This window comes from Lygodium microphyllum, chromosome 30, assembly GCF_053477565.2.
Source record: "Lygodium microphyllum isolate KBCC chromosome 30, Lygodium_microphyllum_v1.1.10, whole genome shotgun sequence".
Taxonomy (NCBI): domain Eukaryota; kingdom Viridiplantae; phylum Streptophyta; class Polypodiopsida; order Schizaeales; family Lygodiaceae; genus Lygodium; species Lygodium microphyllum.
The window spans coordinates 88,454,139-88,466,370 of record NC_141164.1 but is presented as its reverse complement, the minus strand read 5'-3'; the positions used below and the strand labels follow the sequence as shown (position 1 = coordinate 88,466,370).

The following is a 12,232-nucleotide window of genomic DNA, read 5'->3' as shown; positions in this document are numbered from 1 at the left end:
TTACAAATTTGTTATGGTTTTTAAATGATTAATCAAGTGAGTTAATGAATAATTGAAGTTTTCCTTTAGTAGTATTTTCTATCAGATACAGGTGATAAGTTGGGGTCGTGTTTTGGAGAGATTATTGAAGATTCTACGAAAGATCCCAATTGAGCTCTTTAGTAAACTTATATTTTTCTTTTCCTTAGGTCGCGAGGACACTTCCTTTCTAAGTGTGGGGATATGTTGAGAGTGGAAAAAGACTAAATTTTTGACTGATTTTTATTGTTTTTGAGGACTGAATGATTAATTTTTTATGGATTTAGAGTGATTTATGGTTGTTAATGAAAGTATTTGAGAGTGTTTTGGATGATATTGATTATGTTTTGGAAGTTTATGATGATTCTCAGTAGAGATATGAAGTGCTATGATGTTTTGTTGAGGTTCTTATTGGTTCTGTATACCTTCTGTACAGCTTCTGTTTTGTTCTGATTGGCTTCTGTAGTATGAAGCATGGATTGATAATTGATAAGGATTGAGATCTTTTGAAAGCTTATTGAATAGTTTTTGATAGTTTGGAATGTTTTGAGTATGAGTTATGAGATTCTGATGACCTTCTGTAACCTTTTGTAGACCCTCTGTAGAGCCTTTGTCTCTGCTCTGTCTCTGTACTGTAGCTGTACTGTAGCTGTTCTGGTGCTGTACTGTAACTGTTCTGTAGACCTTCTGTAAGTGTTCTGTAGAATGTATGTGTGACTTTGGGAAAGTTTTCTAACCTTTGGAAAGGATGAATCTAAGTTCAAAAGAGCTAAAAAAAGTGGAAGAAGCAGTTGTTGAAGACTGAAGATAAGACTAAGTGATAGTGACAATAGTGAGCTATGAAAGGACATTATAGTGGCTCTGGTGACTCTTCATATCAGACATACCTCTTGGGAGGTGCATCCACGACCTAAGAAGGATTATTGAGAGTTATTATGAGGGCATTTTAGTGAGGATATGATGTACTATTGAGAGAGAGAGAGAGAGAGAGAGAGAGTCAGAGATAGTCAATTCTATCAAAACAGTGTAACTATATATGAGAGATTGAGAGAGAGAACTATGAAGACATTGAAGATGAATACTATGTGATTGATTTCCATTCAAAGATGGTGTATTCCTTTGTGTTCTTTGTTCTATTGAAGAATTTTATGAAGATGTTGAAGATTATGGTTGATTCTATCAAATCCGCGGGAGAAATCTACTATGATGTTGCGTGAAGATTTATTGTTTTCTTTGTTTTGATGATCAGAAGAATGAAATAAAAGCTTGTTGATGTTACAAGATAGATTTTCTTGCAAGAGAATTCCCTTTTCCTTGGTGTTCTTCTTGGGGCTCCATGCTTTTATAAATGGAGCCATAGGAGGAATGACTCTCCCAGGAACACGATCAAAGCAAAATCTATGCCGAGATTTCATCTCTCTTGCTCATTGAACATAAAGAAAAGAACACATATCTGCATCATCGTCCTCTTCATCCTCATCGCTCTCCATAATTATCCTTTTAGAAACACACGAGAGAGAGAGAGAGAGAGAGAGAGAGAGAGAGAGAGAGAGAGAGAGAGAGAGAGAGAGAGAGAGAGAGAACTTCTTGTTCAACATACAATGGGGGGGCTGTGCATGAGAGAGAGAAGGGGTGTATATGGAAAGAAGCACACCCCTTCATCCCCCACATGCACCCCTTTGTATAAAATTTATTAATGAATAATATTTTCTTTCACATTGGCCTTGGCCATTGTTTCCTTGGGGATCTCAAAACTTATAGACTTGCTTTATGAATACACAATTTTTAAAACCATAATAAGACTACATTGATATGTGATATTATTAATGTAGATGCGATAGGGTGCTAGATTTTGAGCATATTTAGGCTTCATCATTCTCCCTGGACACAATTGCGAGGCCGTCCTCGGCAAGCATGAAGAAAAAGAACCAGAACACCGTTGAACATGTCTTTAGTATCGATGACGAACCTGAGCCATAGGAGACCACCTAGGGACCACCACACCAAGGATGCTATCCCCTGGTTTGTCATGAGCTTGCACACTCAAAACTCTCAAAGGGATGACCATCTCCTTCATGCTCATAAGGATTCTTCAATTCTGATGGAACGCAAAACTGCACATCGAAGATGTTGACAAAGAGAAAATAGATCCGTCGCAGATTGGCGGCCTTTTTGCGATGATTAGGGAGGGAGATGAACACTTCGAATAGGATGTCGATGGGGATGCCTGTCGAAGTGGCACTGCTAGACAGTAGTACAAGCCTCCAAACAGGACAGTAAGATGCCAATGAATGCAAATGGATCTTGTCAGTTTGCTGCGATGATTCTTGATCACATTAGAGGAAACTTGATGATGGTGAACTCATGCACCCAAATCTTTTCTGAATCGCCTTTTTGTAGTCAAATCGAATAGTACCCTGCCATTAATGTCTTGAATCTCTTCCCCATGAGTGATTGATTTCCTAGCCAGTGCACCATAAATGGAGCCATGGGAGGAATGACTCTCCCAGGAACACGATCAAAGCAAAATCTATACCGAGATTTCATCTCTCTTGCTCATGGAACATAAAGAAAAGAGCACATATCTACATCACTGTCCTCTTCATCCTCATCGCTCTCCATAATTATCCTTTTAGAAACACACGAGAGAGAGAGAGAGAACTTCTTGTTCGACACACAATGGGGGGGGCCTGTGCATGATAGAGAGAAGGGGTGTATATGGAAAGAAGCACACCCCTTCATCCCCCAAATGCACCCCTTCGTATAAAATTTATTAATGAATAATATTTTCTTTTACATTGGCCTTAGCCATTGTTTCCTTGGGGATCTCAAAACTTATAGGCTTGCTTTATGAATACACCATTTTTAAAACCGTAATAAGACTAAATTGATATGTGATATTATTAATGTAGATGCGATAGAGTGCTAGATTTTGAGCATATTTAAGCTTCATCACTCGTCAAGAAAATGAAGAAAGACATAGAAACCTAATAGAAACATTCCATCTGTTCGAGGATAACTTTGAGGCCCTTTCGAGGTTAACGTAGAAGCAATAGTTGATAGCATAAACAGAGCTAGGAATTTTGAGCAAGCCACCATCTGTAAGAAAAATGGAATTGTAACAAGGTACAACAACCTATACAAACACCCAACAAGATGTAAAAAGTATTTTTTAAAAAGAGAAAAAACCTCATTTAACATAGCAAAAAAAAGAATGTTTAAACTCACGATCATTGACTCAAACTATATAAGTACATATTCTCCTTTCTAAATTCTCCATGTATTTAAACAATGCTAAATCTTATCTATAAACGTATTTTTACTTTAAAACATATCACATGTCTAAACATTATCACTAAAATTGCTACATAACAAACATGAAAGAATTGCATATGGAACTTCATACTCAAATATATAAAGTTTATAAAGTTTTTCTAGCTAAATAATAGTCAAGCTTAACTGTAAGCTTGAACATCTATATAACACAAGCTTAAGGATAAGCATGGAGAGGAGAGCGGAATAGAAGAGTGAGAAAGAGAGAGAAAGAGGGAGAGATGGAAGAGAGAAATGAAGAGAGGAAGAAAGAAAGAACGCTACGCAGTAATTTGTTTATTTCATGTTGCTACTATACTTGGTGACATGCCTCAACATCACAAGAACACTACATAGTAATTTGTTTATTTGATGTTGCTACTACACTTGTTGACCTCGGGGGGTTCATAATATATATATTCTCTATATAACATGTGTTCATGGCCTATTTATAAATATCCTAATTTGTGATTTTTTCTTGAATAAAATACAAACCTTTTTTATTCAATCTGTAAGTAACCCCATTATATGACACCCTTCTGTATGTAAAAAATGTATAAATATGCTATTTTAAAAATCCCTTATTTTGAACTTACGTTATATATACATATATTCATAAGTGACCCCCCCGAGTTGTGAACTTACGTTATATATACATATATTCATAAGTGACCCCCCCGAGTTGTTGATATGCCTCAGATCACAAAAATGACAAAGATACAACACTTTTCATAGTTAGTATAGGTGGCTACGACTTCTTTGAGAGAGCTTGTAGATTTTGTGCTTAGATTCAATATATCATTTTAATATTATATCTATTTTGTCTGTTACTCAATATTGTTTATCTATGTTTGTCGAGCCCAAATACATTGATCATTCTAACTAAAGAAATGGTACACAAAGCACCATGGACTAAAGCGGCACTTTTGCAATATGTGGGTTGTATATTATTGAACAAATTTAACTTCAATGTTGCCCACTTTAGCTTATACACTATATAAATAAAAGTGGAGATATACACTTTGCTATCCGTTCTATATGGATAGTAAATAGACTTTAAATCTCAACATCATGTAAAATTCTCTCGCCCCAATGGAGACTGTTATCTTTTGACATAAGTGAAATTCTCTATAGCTTTGAATCGAATTGAACTATTGAACCATTCATCTATCTATGCATTCTTTTTCATAATCTCAATTCAAAACCATCCATGCATGAGAGAGATATCTTAAATTTTGTAAAGAACCATGGAATTTTGTACACTTAAATGAATTTTTGCTATATAAACATCAAATAAATTGAAGGAATTTCATTTGACATCTTGATGTCAAATTCACATTCCAAAGATCCATCTTGTAAGGAACATCAAGTTTTTGCTACAAAAAACTAAAAAAAAATTGAATTTCAATTGAAATACAATGTATTTGCATGGACTTAGATTTGAATGAAATCCTATGTAAGGAGTTTTTAGATTTAAGTGAATATTTAATATATATTTTATGATAATATATTATAATCAGTCTTAATTAGAGAGCATATAAATAGTGATAGCTTGGGACATGAAGAAAGTTTTAGAAATTGAGAGAATTGAAAAATCACCCTTTCAAAAGAGAGAGGAGTATGCTTCATATTAGAGAAGTTAAGAAAAGAAATTGGAAACTTAAAATTATAAAGAGTATAATTTAAGAGTTTTGAGACCTCAAAATCCTAAAAATGCTGAAAATTGTAAAATCACCAAAATAGGACTCTTTGAAATAGAAAAATGTGATTCCTTAAGGAAATGTTAAAAACCACCTAACATTAGTTAGAGACCTCAAAATTCTCTCAAATTTTGATGGTGAAAACCACCTAACGTTCTTAACATTAAGAATGTGAGACCTCAATTTTTCTCAAAATTGAGAATTGCAAAATTCACCCAAATGAGAGATTTAACCAATCTAAAAAGAGTTTCAGAATCAGAATCGATAACATAAAATTAAGTTAATTTATAAAAATCACCATTTCAAAAAGGAGAAGTGAACTCTTCACCATTTTAGAAAGAATTGACCTTCTTGAACATCTAAATTAGAGAGCTATAATACGCTCAAAATTGGAAATTTCACCATTTCGACATTCAAAAATGATGATTTGAGACTCAACAATGGATCGAAAGAATATTTAAAACTTCAAACTAGAAAATCACAAGCAAATTACGCTTTTAAGAAAAGCTCACATGCGAGTATTTTACGCAGAAGCTCACATCCCAAACATCGTTAAACTGGTGAAAACGGGTCTTCATTTATTTAGATTCTAAGGGGGGGTATGTAGGATAGTTGGGAACCAAACATATCGGAGTTCCAAAGCAAAACATCTATAATGAAGGTGCAAAACTCGGATGCTCAAGGGAGTTATTTTCCCGCACCTCCTTTTATTTACACCGGGTATCCAAACGATTGTTTGGATGGATACAAGGCAAGGCAAGTACACTCGCCGCAGCAGAGATATCTACACCCCTCCTTTACACAACACGTTCTCGTTGCAGAAGAGCCTTCTTTCATAACCTACCTACCGCTCTCTCTCTCTCTCTCTCTCGGCGCGCGCACAGAAAAATATCATAGTATGTATAGAACCCGTGTCATATCCTCCTCCCACACAACGCGCATCTCTAGAGGATCTGAAACGGCGCCTTCCAATAAGACCTCCAATTAGAAGAGGTGGTCAACAAGTCCGCATCAGCTCTATCGTCCTCCTCGTCGTTGAACTGCTCATGGTGACGGTGGCGGTGTTTATACTGGCTGTCGTCCCGAGACGGTGGCAGGAGGACCGCGTGGCGATGGTGCGCTTCCTGCAGCTTCTTGTCGAGCTTGTGGCCCACTTGCATGGCTGCCATACGCACCTCGCGGGGCATGACGCGGAAGATGCTGTTCTTGCCCGCGAAATACATGAACAAGGGGCTGCAGTCCCATGACAGCACATGGATTATAAACAAGTACTAGTCTTATATCAGAAAAAAGGCAGTGAAGAAAGCCTGATATCTAAGAAAGACTTGATCCTGATCATCTAAGACAGATACCGATCATGATCCATGTGACATACATGGATTGTAACGGCAATACTCCTGACTCCTTATGGTCTTCTACGAAAGAGCATATGACTAGAACCCATCGACAATCAACGGCGAATGTACGTACGTGTGGCAGTTGAAGACCGCCGCCGCGTCGAAGCCGTCCTTGCCAGCTCGAATAGTGACGGGGTAGAGTTTGGGCACCATCTGATTCCTGGAAAGCACAAGGTAAAAAACATGGACATTTACTTAGAGCCTTTGATTGAAGAGTTAGAAATGTTATGAGAAGGTATTGAGGTGCAAGATACAAGTGCATCTGCATCCTCTAGAGATTTCACATTGAAGGCCATGTTGTTGTGGACCATGCACGACTTTCCAGGATATGGAGAGTGTTCAGGTACATGGATATAACTCTATATTTGAAATTCAAGACTTGAATTAATTGCATTTTATTAATTCACTTGTTTTTTCAGGTTTAACCACGTCAGGATATCATGCATGTCCTATTTCCGGTCCCTCTCTAGTTTCCTCTAGGCCGGCACGTTTAAAGAAGGTTATTCACGACAATCATCATCGATTTCTTCCTATTGACCATCCCAAATATGTTCTCCCTACTAATGGAATGACTCCACAATCTCTAACCATTCGAGATTGGAAGGAGAGATGGATTAATGCCGACAGCCACCCTCCACTCGGCATGAGTCGGTAAGAAGTGCATTTCTCTCGATTGACTTTAAAGTATTTAGCATGATGAATTGTTTACATAATATATTGTTTGTTTGTTAGGTTCTCTATATTCTTTTGTCTTCCGTACTGGACTGAACTCAAGATCAATCACCTGTTGGACCCCATGCACATATTCAAAAATGTTGTATCTACATTATGGGATCACTTGATAGGGGCTCGTGATTCAGTTAATGTAAGGGAGGATTTATGTAACATTGGTCGTATGAGACGAGCCTGGCCACGCATTGGACCCAGAGGAAAGATTGAGCTACCCCATGCACCTTGGATGTTGTCAAAGAACGAGGAAAAACTAGTGAATGAACAAATATATAGCTTTCGAACACCCACAGGATGTATGAGATGTCTCAAGGGAGCCTTCATAAAGAAAAAGAAAAGAGGTGTGGAGCAACTATCTGGTTTGAAGTCCCACGATTGGCACAAAATGATTCAAGTAAGGGTATCTCTAACCATGAATATAGTAATTAGTGGAGTAACTATGTGTAAACTTTGGGGTATGATGACTTTTTCCTCAACTAATCATTTGATCTATGAATATTGTTTACATTCAGTTCATACTTCCTACTAGCATATCCCATTGTGCCTCCAAAGATGTACGTGATATCATTTACAAGATGGGAGAGCTTGTAAGGTGTGTATACATTGTATTTTTTCATTATATATCTTTGAATTTCTACACAAAATTAAACAATTCTCAAATACATCTTGACAGATACGTGAGCTCGAAGGAAATTGATCCAAACACATTGCAAGATGCTCGAGTATTATCTGTTGAGGTGGTTTGTTTGGTGGAGGAAATTTTTCGTCGATCCATTTTGACTACTCAATTACATTTACTCATACATTTGATTGATGAGATCGCACTTTGTGGGGCAGTTCATGTAAGGTGGATGTTTTTTCTTGAGCGCTTCTGATGCCAGGAGGCATATTCCACGGTGGATTCCGTGAGGTTTTACGGTGGATTCCGTAAACTTAGATGACCGGGGCTCATACGCAAAGAGGATTCTTTGTGCGAAAAGTTGATGGGGACGCTTGTCCTTTTCGGGCGTTTCATTAATTTAGTGTGTACATGGGTGATTCCATAGCGGGTGATTCCGCAAAATGCATATTAAATTAATAAATGTTTATGAGTTTAGAGTGCGCACTCGTAATAAATTAAGGTTAGGATTTATTTCTAACCAGTTGATTTATTTATGTAGCTGAAGACTGCTAGGTATTCACTTTTGTCGGTTTAATTGTGTTATTTTACTAACGATTGTGAATGCTTCAGTTGATGTGTAGAGATAGCAGGAGTGGCGGAGGAAAGCATTGGAGTCTAGCGGGTTTCCGACCTTTGGATATATTTTGATAGGCGCCACGCCTATATTTTGATTATGTCTATAGAGACATCGACTATTTATTATTATTTTGTATGCGCTTATGCGCCTGGATATGTTATTTTTATTTGGACATTGAGATTGGGCGTGCCAGACTCTTTGGGCACCGTCCATTAGCTTTATTTTCCTATTTTTGGTAGAAAGCAAACTCAAAAGCTAAAAGCTTGTATATTTTTGTAATTGGGCTATTTTTGAGAAAAAAGATTGAAAATATATATTAAATACATGCTTTGTGAAGCGCTCACACAAGGCATGGGGGAGATTCAACCCAATTTGTCTCTTGTCTCATGTCGTGCTTGTTTTTACATTGGTCTTTGTGCTAAAAAGTAGAGTGCTTTGTTCTTGGGGACCTTTGGGAATTCACTACGTGAGCTATCTGCGTCCGATCTGCGCACCAGTGGTATCAGAGCGGAGCAGAGATCAAGGGCTTCCAATCGCTACCAATCTCGGGCGAAGGCGGAGCTCCAGGAACAAACGGCCTCTACAGTCAATCTCGTCGCGAACCGTCGATACAGGCAGATTTCTGGCGATCAAGAACCCCTGTTTCCACTGTCAGATCGCGAAGGACCACTCTCTCTCGGCGGAGGACCACTCATCCATTCTCTTCATGAAGTCGTGGAGTTACAGATAAGCTTGCCTAATTTTCTCATTCTTTCATTAAAAAAAAGGCTTAAGACAAAGCTTAAGAAGCTTTAAAAGCTTCTAATCTTCAAATCGACCTACAAGAGAAGGCGCCCGAAATTTTCGGCGGAAAAAACGGACCCCCCCCCCTCACGATCAGAAAACGGCGGCCTATTTTCCTCCTTCTTAAGCTTCTTAAGCTTAAGCTTAACTAATTAAGCTTAAGTCCCTCCATACTCTGCAAGTCAGTGAAGGCAGAGAAGTCAAAAAACTCCGGGTCTCGCACTACAGAAGACAAGTTCAGTAAGTCACTTGGAATCAAGTACTGCAAGTCCTGCAAATCGGCTAAGTCCAGCAAGTCTACAACCCTGCAAGTCTGCTAAGTCTGCAACTCTGCAAGTCAGACTAAATCAGAACTGACTAACGCTCGAAACTCCTAGAAGACTTGTTCGTTTGCAAAAACTCAGAACTGGAAAGTTGTTCGCAGCAAGCTGTTTTACCTATCTACAAGTTCGTTGAAGTACTTTCAGCAAACAGAGACAGAAATATTTCAGAATTTCTGAAAATTGAAGAAGAAAATACCCAAAAATACATAGCCTTGTAACCCCAAATTTGAGCTACGCTCATCCCGCTAACTGATTTTGAGTGAGAAAGGTTTGTTGAGTTTTAGAGGATGACTACCCCACTTATGGATGATCCTATGGCTGAAGACGACCTACCCGAGCCTACCATGGAGCAAAAGCTGGATCTTATTATGTTACAATTGGACGAAGAGCGAAGAGCTAGGCAAGCCTTGCAAGCGCAATTGACAAAGCTACAAGGAGCGTCCACTGATAAAGAAGAACCCCAAGCTGAAGATCTGATTCGCCGTACCATCGACGCCACTCTTGAAGCACAAACCATTCGCAAGGAATCCAAGATAAGTAAACGAAGTTTCAAGTTTCGCACTTTCAATGGCATAAGAGAGGGAAAGACTGTTTTATCATTCATTAGCCAGTTTGATGACTATTTCCATGAGGAAACTTATCCTGAGAAAGATAAAATCAAGTGTGTTACTAATCATCTGATAGATAGAGCTTCACTTTGGTGGACTGTCGTCCGCAAGAGCATAGAATGTCCTGCTACATGGGAAGATTTTAAGAAGAAGTTCATGCAAAATTTCCTTCCACCGCAATTTCATGAGAAGGCAATCAAGCAATGGGATTTACTGCAACAACGTGATCGTGAGCCTATTCCACAGTATACAGAGCGTTTTTGGAATGCACTTTTACAGCTACGCATGCTTGAAGATGTACCAGAGACGACCCATAAGCGGAAGTATATGTCTGGACTTCTTGGACATTACTACGCTGAGGTGAATATGTTCAAGCCTGCTACCCTTGAAGACGCCATCTCCTTAGCTCACGACACTGAAGATAAGTTACGTGGAAGAGATCGACGACCACAGCCATTCCAAGCAAACGGTAATTATGGATCTAAACAATTCAATTCCAATTTCAGAAGGTTTAATCCAGGTCGTTTTTCATCACCATCTTTCCGCAAGAATTGGCCTAAACCACCTGCATTACCATCCACTGTCAATCCAAATCCTAAGCCTATCCAACAAGCAAATCCAAATATATCCAGACTCCCAGCCATTGCAAATAATGTGACCAAAGCCAAGCCTATCGTATGTTACAAGTGTCACCAGCCAGGCCATCTCGCAGCAAATTGTCATTCAAAGAAGCCATCAGCACATATCAACTACCTTGGAGCTATGGACGAGGACGAGCATGAGGATATGCCGGACTTCACTGAAGAAGAAGATGATCCTACTACTACTTCCGACACTTTACCAGGTATGCCTACTTTACATTCATTGTTGACTATGAAATGTATGGTGCATGGAAAAGAAAGAATTATATTGCATGATGACGGTAGTACGCATGATTTTATTTCAGCAAAATTGGTAAAGGAATTGAAATTGCATACAGTACCTACGCACTATCGCATAAAAGCTGCATTTTTAGGCACTAGGTACAATGGCACACAAGAAGTTCAAGATTTAGAAATTCAAATTGGTCCATATATTGAAAGAAGAAATTTCTTAGTTGTCCCATTACAGTCTAGCGACATTATTCTAGGAATGCCATGGAGACACCAACATAATCCCAATATAGATTATTCCACACACACAATGAATATTAATTTTCAAGGAAAATCTATTACATTATTTGGTATGCATGCATCTCATATGTTTCCACTGCTTTCGCATACTCAAGCAAAACGTGCACTACGCAAGAACACTAAATCATATCTCATTTGGGTGAATGAATTGCACGCAAAAGAAACTCATATGCACCCTAGGCATAAGGAATTTCTTGCATATTTTAAGGATTGTTTTGCAGAAGACCTACCACCAGGTTTACCTCCATCACGTCCAGAAGACCATAAGATTGACCTAATACCTGGCACACAACCACCTTGCAAAGCCCCATATAGGCACAATCAAATAGAGCAAAAAGAAATCCAGAGTCAAGTAGAAGAATTACTAAATAGAGGTTTAATTCGACCTAGCAGTTCTCCATTCGGTGCACCTGTGCTCTTAGTCAAGAAAAAGAATAATACTTATCGGATGTGTATTGACTACCGAGCATTAAACAAGATCACTGTAAAGAATAGGTATCCTATACCTAGAGTTGACGACCTTATGGACAAACTGCAAGGATCTTCTATATTTAGTAAAATTGACCTTAAATCTGGATATCATCAGGTGAGGTTAGATAGATCTGACATATTTAAGACTGCATTCAGGACACAGTTTGGCCATTACGAATTCTTAGTTATGCCATTCGGATTAACTAATGCACCTGCTACTTTCAGTAGAATGATGAACCGTATTTTTCTAAAATATCAATATTGTGTGATTGTTTTCTTTGATGATATTTTAGTATTCAGTCAAAGTGAAAAAGAGCATTATGAGCATTTATCATTAGTTTTTCAATTACTGAAAGAAAATCAATTGTTTGCAAATCCTGACAAGAGTGAATTCTTTAAGACAGAAATAGAATATCTAGGTCATATTGTATCAGAAGAAGGAATAAAAGTTGATCCTAAGAAAATTGACGCAATATTGCAT

The 12,232-nt window shown here is 38.1% G+C and overlaps 1 protein-coding gene across 1 annotated transcript; it reads right to left on the bottom strand.

The window, feature by feature from the left end:
• Positions 1–5,566: 5,566 nt before the first annotated feature.
• On the bottom strand, positions 5,567–6,580 carry LOC148010085 (uncharacterized). The gene is made up of 2 exons (XM_087672344.1): positions 6,501–6,580; positions 5,567–6,263 (listed from the first exon to the last, which is right to left on the bottom strand). Exons 1-2 carry the CDS (start codon positions 6,578–6,580, stop codon positions 5,975–5,977), a joined length of 369 nt encoding a protein of 122 aa, XP_087528470.1. The 3' UTR covers positions 5,567–5,974.
• Between the last annotated feature and the right edge of the window lie 5,652 nt (positions 6,581–12,232).